At 36.0% G+C, this 15,000-nt stretch overlaps 2 protein-coding genes across 4 annotated transcripts in view; one reads left to right on the forward strand and one right to left on the reverse strand.

Annotated features, from left to right (window-relative positions):
* The window catches only part of spel1 (DNA mismatch repair protein spel1), a 9,783-nt gene extending 1,918 nt beyond the window's left edge, over window positions 1-7,865 (forward strand). Inside the window, exons 3-21 of the mRNA XM_027373216.2 lie at window positions 755-878; window positions 1,134-1,276; window positions 1,881-1,994; window positions 2,187-2,354; window positions 2,554-2,739; window positions 2,847-3,096; window positions 3,213-3,360; window positions 3,470-3,575; window positions 3,686-3,800; window positions 4,065-4,210; window positions 5,113-5,284; window positions 5,453-5,674; window positions 5,803-5,952; window positions 6,107-6,189; window positions 6,299-6,390; window positions 6,583-6,727; window positions 7,083-7,160; window positions 7,300-7,395; window positions 7,517-7,865. Of these exons, the coding sequence (XP_027229017.2) occupies window positions 755-878; window positions 1,134-1,276; window positions 1,881-1,994; window positions 2,187-2,354; window positions 2,554-2,739; window positions 2,847-3,096; window positions 3,213-3,360; window positions 3,470-3,575; window positions 3,686-3,800; window positions 4,065-4,210; window positions 5,113-5,284; window positions 5,453-5,674; window positions 5,803-5,952; window positions 6,107-6,189; window positions 6,299-6,390; window positions 6,583-6,727; window positions 7,083-7,160; window positions 7,300-7,395; window positions 7,517-7,678 (2,700 nt within the window). The 3' untranslated portion in view covers window positions 7,679-7,865. The remainder of the gene's footprint in view (window positions 1-754; window positions 879-1,133; window positions 1,277-1,880; window positions 1,995-2,186; window positions 2,355-2,553; window positions 2,740-2,846; window positions 3,097-3,212; window positions 3,361-3,469; window positions 3,576-3,685; window positions 3,801-4,064; window positions 4,211-5,112; window positions 5,285-5,452; window positions 5,675-5,802; window positions 5,953-6,106; window positions 6,190-6,298; window positions 6,391-6,582; window positions 6,728-7,082; window positions 7,161-7,299; window positions 7,396-7,516) is intronic.
* Window positions 7,866-8,516: 651 nt separating this feature from the next.
* LOC113820840 (uncharacterized) overlaps window positions 8,517-15,000 on the reverse strand; it is a 10,816-nt gene continuing 4,332 nt past the window's right edge. For 2 of the 3 annotated variants that reach the window (XM_070126667.1, XM_070126668.1), the window contains exons 3-13: window positions 14,924-15,000; window positions 14,506-14,719; window positions 12,229-13,793; window positions 11,654-11,823; window positions 11,239-11,400; window positions 10,856-10,992; window positions 10,531-10,723; window positions 10,189-10,264; window positions 9,440-9,597; window positions 9,166-9,340; window positions 8,517-8,901 (exon numbers count right to left, since the gene is read on the reverse strand). The exon at window positions 14,924-15,000 is cut by the window's right edge and continues 679 nt beyond it. In XM_070126667.1, coding sequence (XP_069982768.1) covers window positions 8,729-8,901; window positions 9,166-9,340; window positions 9,440-9,597; window positions 10,189-10,264; window positions 10,531-10,723; window positions 10,856-10,992; window positions 11,239-11,400; window positions 11,654-11,823; window positions 12,229-13,793; window positions 14,506-14,719; window positions 14,924-15,000 — 3,100 coding nt within the window. In that variant the 3' untranslated portion in view covers window positions 8,517-8,728. The remainder of the gene's footprint in view (window positions 8,902-9,165; window positions 9,341-9,439; window positions 9,598-10,188; window positions 10,265-10,530; window positions 10,724-10,855; window positions 10,993-11,238; window positions 11,401-11,653; window positions 11,824-12,228; window positions 13,794-14,505; window positions 14,720-14,923) is intronic. The other variant, XM_070126669.1, reaches the window with a different exon arrangement.

A 15,000-nucleotide genomic window follows, 5' to 3' on the forward strand; every position in this document is an offset into this window, starting at 1 on the left:
TAAAGTTCAAAGTGGCAGTTATATCTCTTTTGGTCATATATAGCAGTCATATGATTACACTTTTCATGATATACCTCAAATAGCATAGAAATGAAGATGAAAGTTAAAGATAGTGTTATATGCTGGATGAATACTAATTCTGGCTAGAATTTTCTTTCTAACAGTGTTTATATAGAGCATTTATGACAAAATTACATTGGGTTGTTTTAATGCAATTAAAGTGTTATATTCAATAATGGTATGTATGAAAAAGCTTAGAGAATTAATATATTAATGAACTACAGCCATCTCAATATTTACAAGGGAAAAAGTCTAGACTTCACCATGAAGTAGCCCAAAGCCATGAGGACATGTAGGTCAGGACAGGATGGGGTAGGGAACTACAGGCTAAGTTACAATAAGGCTGTTTAAGAGGAACAAGTTTTTTTGTTTTTTTCTTTTCTTTTCTTTTTTCTTTCTTTCTTTCTTTCTTTCTTTCTTTCTTTCTTTTAAGATTTATAAGTATTTCTTGTTATTATTATTATTGTGGTTTCACATGAGTTTGATTTGTCTATTTATAAGTAATTAAATAATGCATGAACTGCAGGGGTGAGGTCGTCTTAGAATTAGTTCATTAGTTACACAGACAACTGTTAGACTTGTTCAGGTTTTTTTTTATATTACTCATTTTCACCTCTAAAGACCAAGAGCTGGCATTGATTTACCAAAAAAATATCCTAATTCGTACTTTGTTGATAATGTATTTTATTCATAGAAACCAAACACCACTGTCCGGCTGTTTGACCGTGGGGAGTACTACACAGTCCATGGACAAGATGCAGTGCTGGCAGCAAGGGAGCTTTTCCGCACTAATTCTGTCATCAAGCACCTAGGTGGAGGTATGTCTTCATAAAGCCATACTCTGTTTAAGTGGGTCATCTGCCTTAAAATTGGAGTTACTGAGGGAAAATAAGAGATATTTGCATTTTTGATATCTTTTAGCACTGAACAGCTCCCCCTAAGCATGCTGATTCCCCTTGCTATAGTTTTAGAAAGCAGCTGTACACCATCTAAGTAACCTATCCAAAATTATCACTTATTTAAAGACATCCATCTTTCGTTACTAAAATAAGATAATCTTTTTTCCTTCTTAGGAAGTAATAAATTGGAGTCAGTGGTTTTAAGTCGCCTGAATTTTGAATCTTTTGTGCGTGATCTCCTCTTGTTGAAGCATTATAGAGTGGAACTCTATAAGCAGAAGTCATCAAGTAAGAATGACTGGGAAGCAGAATATAAGGTTGGTTTCATTCTCTTTTCACAAACTGATTCAATGAATTTTGTAAAAAAAAATAGAGGACACTTGGATGTCCACCACTGGCTTTGTAACAGTAAGAGTGACAATCATACCAGTTTGCATTTTTAGTACAAGGTAATAAATTTATTTCATGTTTATTCTGGCGAGGGACACCTTGTATACCTCTCTGGCAATTATCAGAGTGGCCTAACTTAACTTACTTGGCACTGTACCAGTCAGATTGGACCTATAATTAACTGCCATCCATCACAAATTACCCAATTTGGGCAGAGCCACTATAATTTTGAGAAAGCAGGCCTGTTTTGAATGTACCATCATTATGATATAAGATTAAGAATTGATTTAATTAGATAAAAATATTGATATAGTAGATTTTTATAGTAAGTTCAGAGACATATTTGGATAAAATGGCATTGTCTTCTTATGTTGTAACTCATTATTGTGAAATTATTATATATAGTTATTATTGTTATTATTACTTCTTTGTTATTTTCTTGTTATTGTTGTTTATATGATCACAACCTTGATTTTCTTGTGTACTGTCATGATACTTTATTTGCAATTGATTTTCACCATTCAATTTCAGGCATCTCCAGGAAATCTTTCACAGTTTGAAGAGATTCTTTTTGGTGCAAATAATGAACTCACAGTCACAACAGGTGTCATTGGAGTCAAGCTAGCAAGTGAAAGTGGCCATAGGGTGTGTACGAGATTTATTTATTGTGCAGTTTATTGTCAGAATTTATTATGAAATCTTTCATGTATAACTGCTTATGTTTACAGTATCTTTAAATTGATAATTTTTAAAATGTAATAAAATATACAAGTATAACTGGAGCTTGAAAACATTTTTATAAGTGGAGTGTATATATCTCTTATTAATTTATTCAAGGTTGTGGGTGTGGGTTACATTGATGCCAATGGACGCCAGATGTGCGTTGCAGAGTTCAATGACAATGATACATTCAGCAACCTGGAGGCCCTTGTGGTGCAGCTTAGCCCAAGAGAATGCCTCATCCCCTCAGGTGATCTGGGACCCGATGGAGCTAAACTGAAACAGGTCTATTGAAAGAGATTTTGATTGTTGTTCTCTGAAGTTTTTGCATTCTGTGAAACCACTGTTATTTCAAAATACTTAGTTCTAACTCCTAGCCACCTTGACAGTAGGATAATTATTTCAAAACATTTCAATATAATCATTAAATTAGTTGCTGGCTTCCTGAAGTAGGTAACACTTTTTCTTCTATCTCCTGTTGCAGGTGTTATCTCGCAGCCAACTCCTTGTTACTGAAAGAAAGAGAACAGAATTCACCAACAAGGATGCAAGTCAAGACCTTAGTCGGCTTCTGCGCACTAAGGGAGATGCATCAGCTGTTGCTGCAAGACCAGAAATGGACCGTACAAATGCTATTTGTGCACTAGCATCTGTCATAAAATATTTAGAGGTTAGTTAGTAAATGAGTAGTATTATATAGCTACATTTTAGTGCACATAATTTACTAAATCATAAAGAAAAATTAAATGACCTATTCAACAATGTTATTTCTTTCAGCTTCTGGGTGATGATAGTAACTTTGCCCAGTATACTCTGTCTATGTATGACCTCAGCCAGTACATGCGTCTTGACAGTGCAGCAGTTAGGGCATTACATGTAGAGCCTATCACTGGTAGTGTTGAGTCTTCTGGCGGTGTGTCTAAGACTCATACTCTCCTTGGGCTCTTAGACAAGTGCAGAACTCCTCTTGGACATCGTTTACTGGCACAGTGGCTTAGACAGCCTTTAGTTGACATTAATAAAATTGGTATGTTTATAATTGCTTGAACTAATCATTGCTGAAAATATTGATGTATTGAACTTAGAGGTTATAGATACAAAGTTTGGCATATATACGGAATGTATTTGAATGGTTCTTTGCAGAAGAGAGATTAGATTTAGTGGAGGCTATGGTATGCACTGTAGAGATGCGTCACAGTCTTGGTGAAGAACACTTGCGTCGTGTGCCTGACCTCAACCGCATGGCTCGCAAGCTAAGTCGAAAGGCAGCCACTCTACAAGACTGTTACAGGTCAGTATGTCATGCAAACATACCTTACATTTTATACATACAGCAATAAAATATTAATTAGTTTTCATAGTTTGCATCAGAATGATTACTTAATACACATTCATCACAGACTCTACCAGTGCATTGAGAGGCTACCATACCTGTGTGAAGCAATTGCCAAGTATGATGGACCTCACACAGCTTCACTAGCAGCAGTCTTCACAACTCCTCTTCAGGTAAATCACCCATTTAATCATTTTCGCTAATAGTTTTGTACTACCAGCATATATTGGTGAGATACAGAAAAGAAATAGGAAAATATTTTATATGTATTTCTTTTTTTCAGGAGCTAATATCAGACTTAGCAAAGTATCAGGAAATGATTGAAACGACAGTTGACATGGAACAAGCAAATCAGGGAGAATATGTTATCAAACCTGACTTTGATGAGACACTAGCAGGTAATCTTCTTATTTTTCAAAGAATAGGATTTTTCCATATTTTAACTTTTACAGGTATCTTGTTTGTTACTAGGTTGGTTTGATTTCATTCGGCCACTTATTCTTATTATTACTTGGAAAATTAGACCAGAGCATATAATACCTGAATGAAATGTACGAAATTTTTAGAACTACAGCTTAAACTTCTGGAGCCCTTTCTGTTGTCTAAGTGCAGAAATATGCATAAAGAAGTCAATATTATCACCTGTTTTATTTCTCCAACAGAATTAAGAGAAACCATGAATGGATTAGAAAAGGATATCCAGAACCAGTTGAGGAAGGCAGCCAACGACCTCTGTCTCGAAGCAGGGAAGAGCATAAAGCTGGAGTCCAATGCACAGCTTGGCTTTTACTTCAGAGTGACATTAAAGGTAATTGGCAAAAATTAAAGAGATTAGAATACACACACATACATATACATATATATATTATATTATATTTTCAACACTATGTAGATGACTTAATTGAGGGCTCATTAGTACAATTGCTAGTTCATTTAGTGTTAAAAGACTTGGCATGCTTGAGTCTTCTGAATTGTCAAATAAGAACTGCAAGGTATATCAGTTTCTAATGAGGAAGATGATGAAGAATCAACATTTTTGTAGGATACTTAAAATTTCATGCTTTATTACTAGTGTATTGACTATTTAACCCCTACAATCCAAATGACGTCATCACATTGTGAAAAGATTTGGCTTGAGGCGCAGGTGACATGAACATGACATCATAGGGGAAATTTGGCTGATGGACAGGATGACAGGAACTTGCAGTCATAATAAATTTAGCTGAAGGCCAGGGTGACATGAAGGACTTGCCACAATTGCAGAAATCTGTAGGAGGGTAATTAGACACAATGGGCATTTGGGAAGGGCCTTTAGCAGTATTTCCACCAATAAACAACTGTGGAAACTACCATCCGAGAGCCATGACTGTAAGAGAGCCGGCACCAGGGAGGAAGCATTTCCATGCTTAGGATCCTATTCCTGCCTGTTGTGACAGGGTTACAGGTTTTATTAATAGGTGCAAGTTTTTCTGTTTCTGAGACAGGATGCACTATTAGTGTCATATTTATACAAAAATAAGGACAAATTCATTCATTTTCCTTTCATTGGACTGGAGTGTGTTATGTTTGTGTATTTAATCCCACAAAAAAGAAGATGGCAGCAGGAATTTTCTGTAACAGTATACCATTGTTCCTGAATTTCTGCTGTGGAGCAAGCTCATTTTTCAGTTTATGATTTCCAATGGTTCACCAGCTTAAATTTTCTTACAGGAAGAGAAAGTACTCCGGAATAATCGAAGCTACCATATGATTGATACAAACAAAGCAGGTGTGAGATTTAGAAATAATGCCCTTCAGGACTTGAACGAACAGCATATGGCATCAAAGGAAGAATATGCACAGCAGCAAAAAACGGTTGTTGAAGAAATTATGAATATCGCAGGTTTGTTGCTCATATAATGGAAATACGTATTGATAGTTGATCTGGGTTGGAAAATGCTTGCATATATCCAAGTAGCATAGATATACACTGGTACACACTTTAAAAGGTGACAGACATGTATGAATGCATGCCATATGATAATTATTTTCTCTTCTGTTTCACTTACAGTTGGCTATGTGGAAGTAATGCAAAACTTGGGACAGGTGCTTGCAACATTAGACTGCATTTTTGCCCTTGCAACTGCAGCAGTCTCTGCACCCATTCCCTATGTACGGCCAAAACTTTTGGAACAAGGATCAGGTGTCATAAAGTTGCAGGAGATCCGTCATCCTTGCTTGGAGCTTCAGGATGATGTTTCATTTATTCCAAATGATTGCACATTTGACAAAGGTTTGACATGCAGTTTTGATGATGTATGATTGTTTAAGTACCTTGCTGTCTTATGATCTACATATAGTGTCTAGTGAGAATAGATATTTTTTTCTCAGTTTCCATAATGTACCATTAAAATGTTTCAGGTAATGGATTGTTCCATATCATCACTGGACCCAACATGGGAGGTAAAAGCACGTATCTACGCTCTGTGGGTGCTGCAGTCTTAATGGCTCAGATTGGGTCTTTTGTTGCTTGTCAGGAAGCAGAAATCTCCATTGTAGACAGTATTCTTGGTAAGTAAATGTCAACATACAAAATGGATGTATGTTGATATTATTCCACCGAAAAATATAAATAAATTTTCAGATAACAAAAAATAAAGTCACCTTAATGATATCTTAGTTTTGCATGAATTGTCTCAAGAATGTAAGTATTTCTTTCTTACAGCTCGGGTTGGTGCAGGAGATTGTCAGCTTAAGGGTGTGTCAACATTTATGGCAGAGATGCTTGAGACCGCAACTATTTTAAGAGTAAGAAAACCTTAGTCTCTTCTTTTATATGATTTTTTCAGTTGGCATTGTGAATTTGTCAATCATTTCTCAATTAATATTTGCTGATCTTATAATTTGTTATTTTCAGTCTGCTAGCAACAAATCACTGATCATCATTGATGAACTGGGACGTGGTACATCAACTTATGATGGCTTTGGGCTAGCATGGGCTATATCAGAGTAAATATACTTTGGTTTTGTAACATTAGAATAAATTTATGAACCAAAATTATACCTTTTAATTTTTGGTGAGTGGATAAAACCTTCTTGAAAAGTAAAGTTAGAATAAGTGAACTTGCATGTGATAATATAATGAATATATTGAATCCTATATCCATATCACTACCTAATTTTGGCAAATGATTTTCTCAGGCATATTGCAAAGGAGATTGCAGCATTCTGCCTCTTTGCTACACATTTCCACGAGCTCACAGCTTTGGCAGATGAAGTGGACACTGTTCAGAATTACCATGTGACAGCCACAACTGCACATGGTGCCTTAACACTTTTGTACCAGGTAAGCCCATATCCATTTTGAGTCATACAGGAGTAATGACTGATGCAGTAATTTAACATTTTAATTGAGTTAATGATATTGAATCACCTTTTTATTCCATCTAATGAAGTGCAACAAAGCTACACAGATCCATCCCCCTTCCCCCCTTCTTCTCTGGTCTCATCGCTCTCTTCTGTTTTTTTCTATTTTCTTTTTCTTGTATGATATCACCTGTATATGCCTTATTCCTTATATTATCCAGTTCTTGTAATATTCAAATTGTAGCAACTGATTACTTATGCTCATTTGGTACCAAGACTGTCTTACTAAATATATTGTATGTATATTGTTTTCTTATTATTTTCATATTGTTTAGGTAAGAGCTGGACCTTGCGATCGTAGTTTTGGAATCCATGTTGCAGAGCTCGCCAACTTCCCATCAAGTGTGATTGAGGTTAGTACAAACAGTGTAACTTACTTTCTTGTATTTAATTTTATTAGAAATTTTCAGTGTTCAGGATCCATTTGAGAAAAGAACTATACTGAACAGAAGTATTTTTTCCCCGACTCTTACGTAATGTGTATAATTTCAGCATGCTAAAAGAAAAGCTGGGGAACTAGAAGATGACTTTGGCAATGATGATGATGATTCAGAGGAAGCAGTCAAAAAGAGGAAATTGGAGAAACAAGTAAGTAACAAGGATCTTTTTATCCAGTTTTATTGTGTTGTAGAATCCCATCATTATCTCGGCAACCTCTTTGTTGTAATTCTTTATAAATGTAACTAACTCTTTACTTTTTATATTGCAGGAAGGGGAAAAGCTGATTGAGGAGTTCCTCTCCAAGGCGGCCTCACTAGATATTGATAATATGAATGAGCAAGACCTTGAGACAGAGATCAACAAATTACGCAATGAAGTCAAGGGAAAAAACAATGCCTATGTATCCCGGTTGCTGTCACGGGAGACATAAGGATGTAACCAGCAGATATAATTTTATAGATAATAACTGAATTTCATCCAACATTATTGCATGTTTTTGGAGTGAATTTTAGTGATGATCTCCAGATATGAAGTTTGCACATGGCATGAATGTTGAATTATCCTTTTATCTTTTTTATTCATTTTCTTTATTTTTCAAATAAAATTTAGTAAATTACCTTTATCTTTTCCTTTACCATTATTGCCACGTAGGAAGTAATTTCCAATAAAGTTATTCCTTCTCTAATTTTACCCCTGTAAGCAAACCAAGGCAAAGTAGTAATAATTTGGGCAATTTAAGATGTAAAAATATGTATCCCATACACCACATTGTAATTATCTATAAATAACTAATGAAAAATTAAGCAAATCTAAGACTATCCCTGAAGCAATCTAGGCTTCATTTTGCATGTGTGACTATCTACTATAAAATGAGGAGGACTGTCCAGTACATACAAACACACCTTTTCAACAAGAACATATGGGCAACTTGGGTGAAAAATAGTGAGAACATGATAGCTGCTGTTATAGGTGTTAAATATATTTAACATGACATATCTCTGTGCTTTGCTTTCATTATAAAATCCTGATTTTATTTTGTGGTAGATCATGTATGTCCCAAACTTTTTCCATTTTGACAAAAGACCTAATTAACAATACTTTAACTTCCAGCTTGTAGCACAAATATGTAATAATAACCACATTACAAGAGCACAAAACATTCAATACACATTAGAGGTTGCCATCACCCTCTACACTCGAAGGATAAATATGAATAATACCTTGCATATTAGGCAAATGTATCATTTTCAGGTAATAAAAAGAAAGTATTATTTAAAAATATATATTCATCTATTATTTACAACTACAATTTCTAAATACACTGTCTCTTTGGTATACTTTTAGCAGTTATACTTTTGATGTATGGAAAGTATGTCACAATGAGAACACAACTAAAAATTAGATTTGTGTAGCATATCACAGTGGTTAATATAAAACTGATACTTTAGTTATTTTTTTAACCCAAGTAAATAGCATATATCTACATGAAAGGTTTGGATGTGTGGGAGACATCTGTTTGACCCACCAATATTACACCTTCAGCTGATGTTCCCAGGGTGATGTTTGGGTCTGCTTGTGCAGTAACAGGCAGGAGATAACTTAATTGAAGTGCTGGTGTTGCTCCACTCATTCCCAAGCATCCAGGCGCTGCAGCTTTTCAAGATAAATTACAAATTATTCAGCCGACTATTCTTTCAGCATTTCATTAATATATATACTTTTTCAAAATATGTTGATATGTTTATGGCCGTACTAATACAAATTACAGGCTAAGATTTAGGGACATTATATGAAATTTGTAGTTATATTTTCCCTCTCTCTTGACAAAATATTTAATCTGAATGTACTATATAAAGCAGCAATTATTGCTGAATACAAACAGCCATCTCAGATTACATACATAAAGTAAATACTTACGCTGTATTGTCTGAGCAGGAATGGTGGTGGTAGTGTAGGTTCTGTGGGATGATCCCAAATCTCGCCCACTTGCAGGATCTACTTCCCCACCAGCACAACTTACAATTTGTCCTGTGCTGCTTACTAGCAAGGATCCACTATCACCTCGTGCCTCATAGCTATGATCTGCCCAAACCTTTTGGTACAAATAGGGAAAAGAGTTATATAAATGAACAATTGTATGCTGTGAAATAAAAAAAATCTCATTATTGCACATTTGTTTGTTATTTCGTACCTGCAGCTTTGATGCATCTGGTCCCACTTTGACTTTGACATCATCTAAGTTAGACATTTGAGGTGTTTCTGAAATGTCTGATGATGTTTCTGATGCACTTTTTACAGTTGAGGAACTGGATCTAGCCATACTGTTTCCTTTTGCTCTCTTAGCCTTTCCTAAAATAAAAGTGAATAATTTTCGTAACATGCTGATTTTTTTCCCCCATAGCAAAAATAATTAACCCAAACCTGATGGGTTTTTCAATCTAGAATTCATATTTGTATATTAATTATATATATATATATATATATATATATATATATATATATATATATATATATATATATATATATATATATACATATGGTTACTAAAAAACAGAATATTCCAAGTATGCCACCTATAGATACTGCATCTACTGTAGTATCTATGAAAATCTTTGGCTGCAACATATATCTGAAAAAGGTGACCTTAATTGCCTACATGGCCTTCTCTATGTTTTAAGTATGATCCATATTGATTATAAGGTTTAAAAGGAGAAATCACTGAAATCAGGAGCAATGCATGTTTTGTATGTTTGTTTTTTCTTTCTTTCAGAATTATTAAGTTTTACTGCTACTTATGATGTCTAGAACATCAAAAGTAGTTTAAGCAAAATAAAAAAAGGAATCTTTATACTGGAATCATATAAATACAACAATACCCTAGACCTGTGCCCTCTATATCACCTCACACATCAACTCTGTTGCACTTATCATGCTACTTACCAGAACTTGGAGCTGTGGATTCTGAAACAACACCACCTTTCTGATCCTCTAGTTTGTGCATTTTTTGAAGATGAGTCTGAAAAACATGCAAGACAGTAGTTTCAGAAAATTACAGTGTCACCTGAGAATTCTTTTGAAATAATACTTGTATCATAGCAAATATCAGATATGAAAGAACTATAAAATAAATGACTGTCCTTATAAACAAAGTTAACCAGTTATGTACTATCTTGTACTATTGCCAAAGGAAGTGCTTCAAGTTCATAAAACTGTTAATGAGTTGTCTTCCTCATCTGAACTTTATATCATTTATTTAATACTCTGGAGGTAGACATAACAAACCTGTAAATTGTCTTTTCTTCTGCATGTGTAACCACATTTGTGACACATGAATGGCTTGACATTATTATGTTTATACATATGATCTCGTAGACGCTTGCTGTCTGCATACTGTTGGCCACACTGTTCACATTCATAGGGTTTTTCACCTGTGTGGCTACGGCGATGACGCCAAAGGCTACTTAGTGTTAAGGCACTGAAAGAAAGATTAGAGAAATTTTGATTCAATAAAGTAAAAAGATTACTAAATATTAACTCAATAAATCTGTTAACTGGACATATAAACATAAAATTTTAAATATTACATCACTTGACATTTTGCACTTACTGGAAACCACAAGTTTCACAGATATAGGGGCGCTCCTTTGTGTGTGTCCTTATATGTTTGGCCAAAGCTGTCTTTTCTGTTGTAGCATAAGTACAATGGTCACACTTGAAGGGCTTATCAACGGTGTGACGACGGACCTGGACGAGCAATTTCAAGGTGAGTTTCCAGAAAATAATTACATTCTTAAACAAAAACACTGTGCGACTTCCATTATCCCTGACCACAATAAAATGATAACTAGATCCTTTCTCACTTTAAAAACTTTGGGATGATTCCCAGGCATAAATACAACATATATACAAGTTATCAGGCTACTTGAACATTCACAGGAAACTGAATTATTTCACAATGAAGCAAAAGAAAGACAGGAAAAGAAGACTTACAATATGAGCTTTTAGTTTGTATTCTGCAAGAGTGGAAAAGGCACAGTAGGGACAAGTAAGCGCTTCGGTGAGAGGCTGCCCATCAGCATCCCTTTGATGTTTGGAGGCCATGTGCTTAATAAGATTAAATTTCTGGCTGTACATCACTGGACAGGAGTCACACTGTAAAAGATCATGGAAGCCTTGATTTCACCGATATTAATAATAAATGAATGCTTTCATTTTCATCATTATCCTTTTGATATCAAAGAAACCTAACATTAAATATTTGATTGTTCTGAAGAAAAGACAGCACAATGTAATCCTTAAATATTAGATATTAGATATTTCAACATTCTTATAAATCTATATCTCAGAACCGAGAATAAATCCTTTATACACGACCAAAAATAAAAATAAAAGATTGAGAAACTACCTTGTACATAACCTCTTCCCCGAGATGTACCCGGAGATGGGTTTTAATTGTGGCGCGTGTCTTGAACTTCTTGCTGCATATTGCGCATATGTTGTTGTCTTTTGTTATGTGGGAGGAGGCATGTTTAACCAGTGTTCTTTGCAGGGGGCTATTAAAATCACACAGCTGACCTAGATAAAACAGGAAAAAATTGTGTAGTACAACATATAACAAGTACCATAGCACACATGAGTATATTATGAAATTATATGTATACATCTGTGTGTGTGTGTGTGTGTGTGTGTGTGTGTGTGTGTGTGTGTGTGTGTGTGTGTGTGTGTGTGTGTGTGTGTGTGTGTGTGTGTGTGCGTGTGCGTGTGCGTGTGCGTGTGCGTGTGCGTGTGCGTGTGCGTGTGCGTGTGCGTGTGCGTGCGTGTGGGTGTGCGCGCGCGTGCGTGTGTGCATGTGCATGTGCATGTGCATATGTGTGCACGTGTGTGTGTGTGTCTGTCTGTAGTAAATTCAATAGTAAACTGAGCATCATATTTCATGATAGGTATTATAATTCAAAACAACCAAAGATGCATCTGACTTACATTTGACTATAGTTCCAATCTCATGTTCTTCCCAGAGATGTAAAGTGAGTTTATCCAATGTCTTAAAGCCTCGGGGGCAGTGAGAGCATTCATGACTATCATCTTCCTCACTTTCAGCAGGATATTCTGGTATCTGATCTGGGCTTGATGGTGTGATACTGACAGGGCTTGCACATGTGTTTGTGGTTTCAGAAGATTCTTTAATGGTAGCAGAGGTGACAGAAGTTACGGTAGCAGTAGTAAGGCTACTGGTAGGTGTGACCATAGTAGTAGTTTCTGTTGATGAACACCTTGTAGAAAGGATAATGGAAGATGATGTACAAGGAATGTCATTTTCTTGTGATGGTAATGTGGATGTCATAGTACTATGACAGTTTGATCTGGAACTGGAAGACAGGGACACACTAGACGAGTCTACCATTGAAGCAGTTGTATAGGAGAGTTCAGGAGAATCTGACCATGTCGTTACACAGGAGGAGCTGCTGGGAGCCGTTGAATTTGAACTTGAAAAGATTAATTCTGATACTCCTGATCCATGATCCACAGTGGATGCACTGGAAGACAGAGTAGGAGGAGGAACTGCTGGGATGGTAGGTTGAATAACTACTGGACTGATATTGGGATTGGGTTGGGTAAGTATAGGTGTACTGATGACTGATGGAGCTGCTAGGACTGGGGCTGAAATGGGTGGCTGTGTTAGAAGGATGTTACTAGCAATGGTTGACTGTATGATTAGGGGAGTGGAAATACCAGAGTGTGAAATTCCTGAAGGATTAAGATCTGGAGTTGAAGATACAGATGAATGGGACACAAGAGGAACTGGAGTGAAAGATGATGTGACAAGTGAAGAAGGTGAAGAGACCCCAGAATGTGAGGTAACAGCTGAACTTGTTCTTGCAATAGTGGGAGATGTTGAAGCAATAGCAGTCTGTGTGGTGGGAAGGACAGTTGCCACTGAGCCTTGTGTCTGAACATGCACAGGAAGAAGAGATGACTGGCTGCTAACTGAGCTAGAAGTTCCTGTATAAGGTGCATTTGGAGAATATGATACTGATACTTCAGAGTCCAGAGACTGTGCTGAAAGTACCTGCATAGGGATAGTAGACAATGCTTGATGTGGCTGTGTTACATCAGACTGATTTAGAACAGTTGTGGAAAGAAGGGAGGGTTGGATATATGGAGTAAAGGGTAATGATGGCTGTGTTAGCAAGGAAGCTGCATTTGGAATTGAAGAATGACCAAGTAATGTGCCAGGATTGGAGACTGAGGAATGTGTTAGGACAGGTATAGTGCTGGCACATGAAGCCTGACTAATAATGGGGGATGCCATGGTAACAGTTGCTAATGGAGGAATTGTAGCTTGACTAGTTAGTGATGAAGAGTCCACATGAATTGTTGAAGTGTGATCATGAGATATGTCTTGTGAGGAGTGTGGTAGAGAAAGTTGTGGATGTACTGTGTTGATGTTGGTTGCTTGCTGAACAAGAGGAATTCCTCCCGCACTCTCTGGCACCACCACCATCCAACTCTCCTTGGCATCACTGATGTTTGCTTCTTCCCCTGGGCTGTGGATAAAAAGAAACATTTCTAATCAAGACACTTCAAAACAATAGTTTTACAAATACATCTCACCTTTCCAATGAAACCTCTCTTATAAACAAGTATGAAATAAAGGCAGGAAAAATCATGGTGCTCATACAGTACCTTATAAAATATATAACATGTTATTAAAAAATATCAGTAGCATCCACAATTAGAATTGCAGCTGGGTACACAATAGTATAAGATTGGAAGTCAAAATGTTCTGGCTGGGTGGTAACTTTACCACTTCTGAATATAATTTACAGTTTCATCAAACTAATGAATACTTAAATTTGGTACCACAAACTAAAATTCACTTCAGACTTCATAATATGCATATTATGTATAGCTATATTGGTTCAAACATTGTTCATGAACAGACAAAATATATCCTTACTAGCCATGTTAAAGAAGACAAATTAAGGAAAATGAGAACTTCACTATCAATATACATATGGAGCACCAATACTTTTTTCTTAATTCAAAGGCTTATGATTTATTTGTTTTTTGGCAGCTATTCCTCTTGGCATGCCATATGACTATGTAAACTATAAATTATAAAACCACCAAACAAATACTTTATAGATCTTATTTCCTGAACAACAAGTACTCTTCCCCTTTCATGTTACTAAAGCTTATCCTTTAGTAACTGAATTTACCCAACCTTAAGCTACAACTGAGAATCAGATGCAGTACCTAGTTGCTTGAAGCGAAGGGCACACAGTTGACTGTCTCTGTGAAGTGTCTTGCAGAGATACACCACCAATGCTATCTTTAACTTTCAATCTAGCTCTGGACTCTGCTGAAGCCCTAAGAGACTTCCGAGATCGTATCCATCTTGGACTGACAGCCATCTTTGCATCTTCAGGCAGGAAAATACTGTCAACATCCACCACGGCCTGAGTAGGAGCTGTAATACCATATGAATTATGAATTCTCAAGCACTTCAGAAATGCAAATCCTTTTCTATTATATTTCTAATCTTATCTCCACAATTTATCAACTCATTTGCAGGTCATTAAAATCTTTAAATGTTTAAACCTGACTTAATTTGTCTTTCTTATAAATATCATTTCATATAGCACTAAAAAAAATCACAAAGTATTAATCTTACTCCCAGCTGCCTCTCCTGCTAGTGCTTCCAGCAACATAACAGTATTGTAAGCATCATCCGTGTCCCCCTCCAGAACA

The sequence above is a fragment of the Penaeus vannamei genome, chromosome 10, assembly GCF_042767895.1.
Source record: "Penaeus vannamei isolate JL-2024 chromosome 10, ASM4276789v1, whole genome shotgun sequence".
In the NCBI taxonomy this organism is placed as follows: domain Eukaryota; kingdom Metazoa; phylum Arthropoda; class Malacostraca; order Decapoda; family Penaeidae; genus Penaeus; species Penaeus vannamei.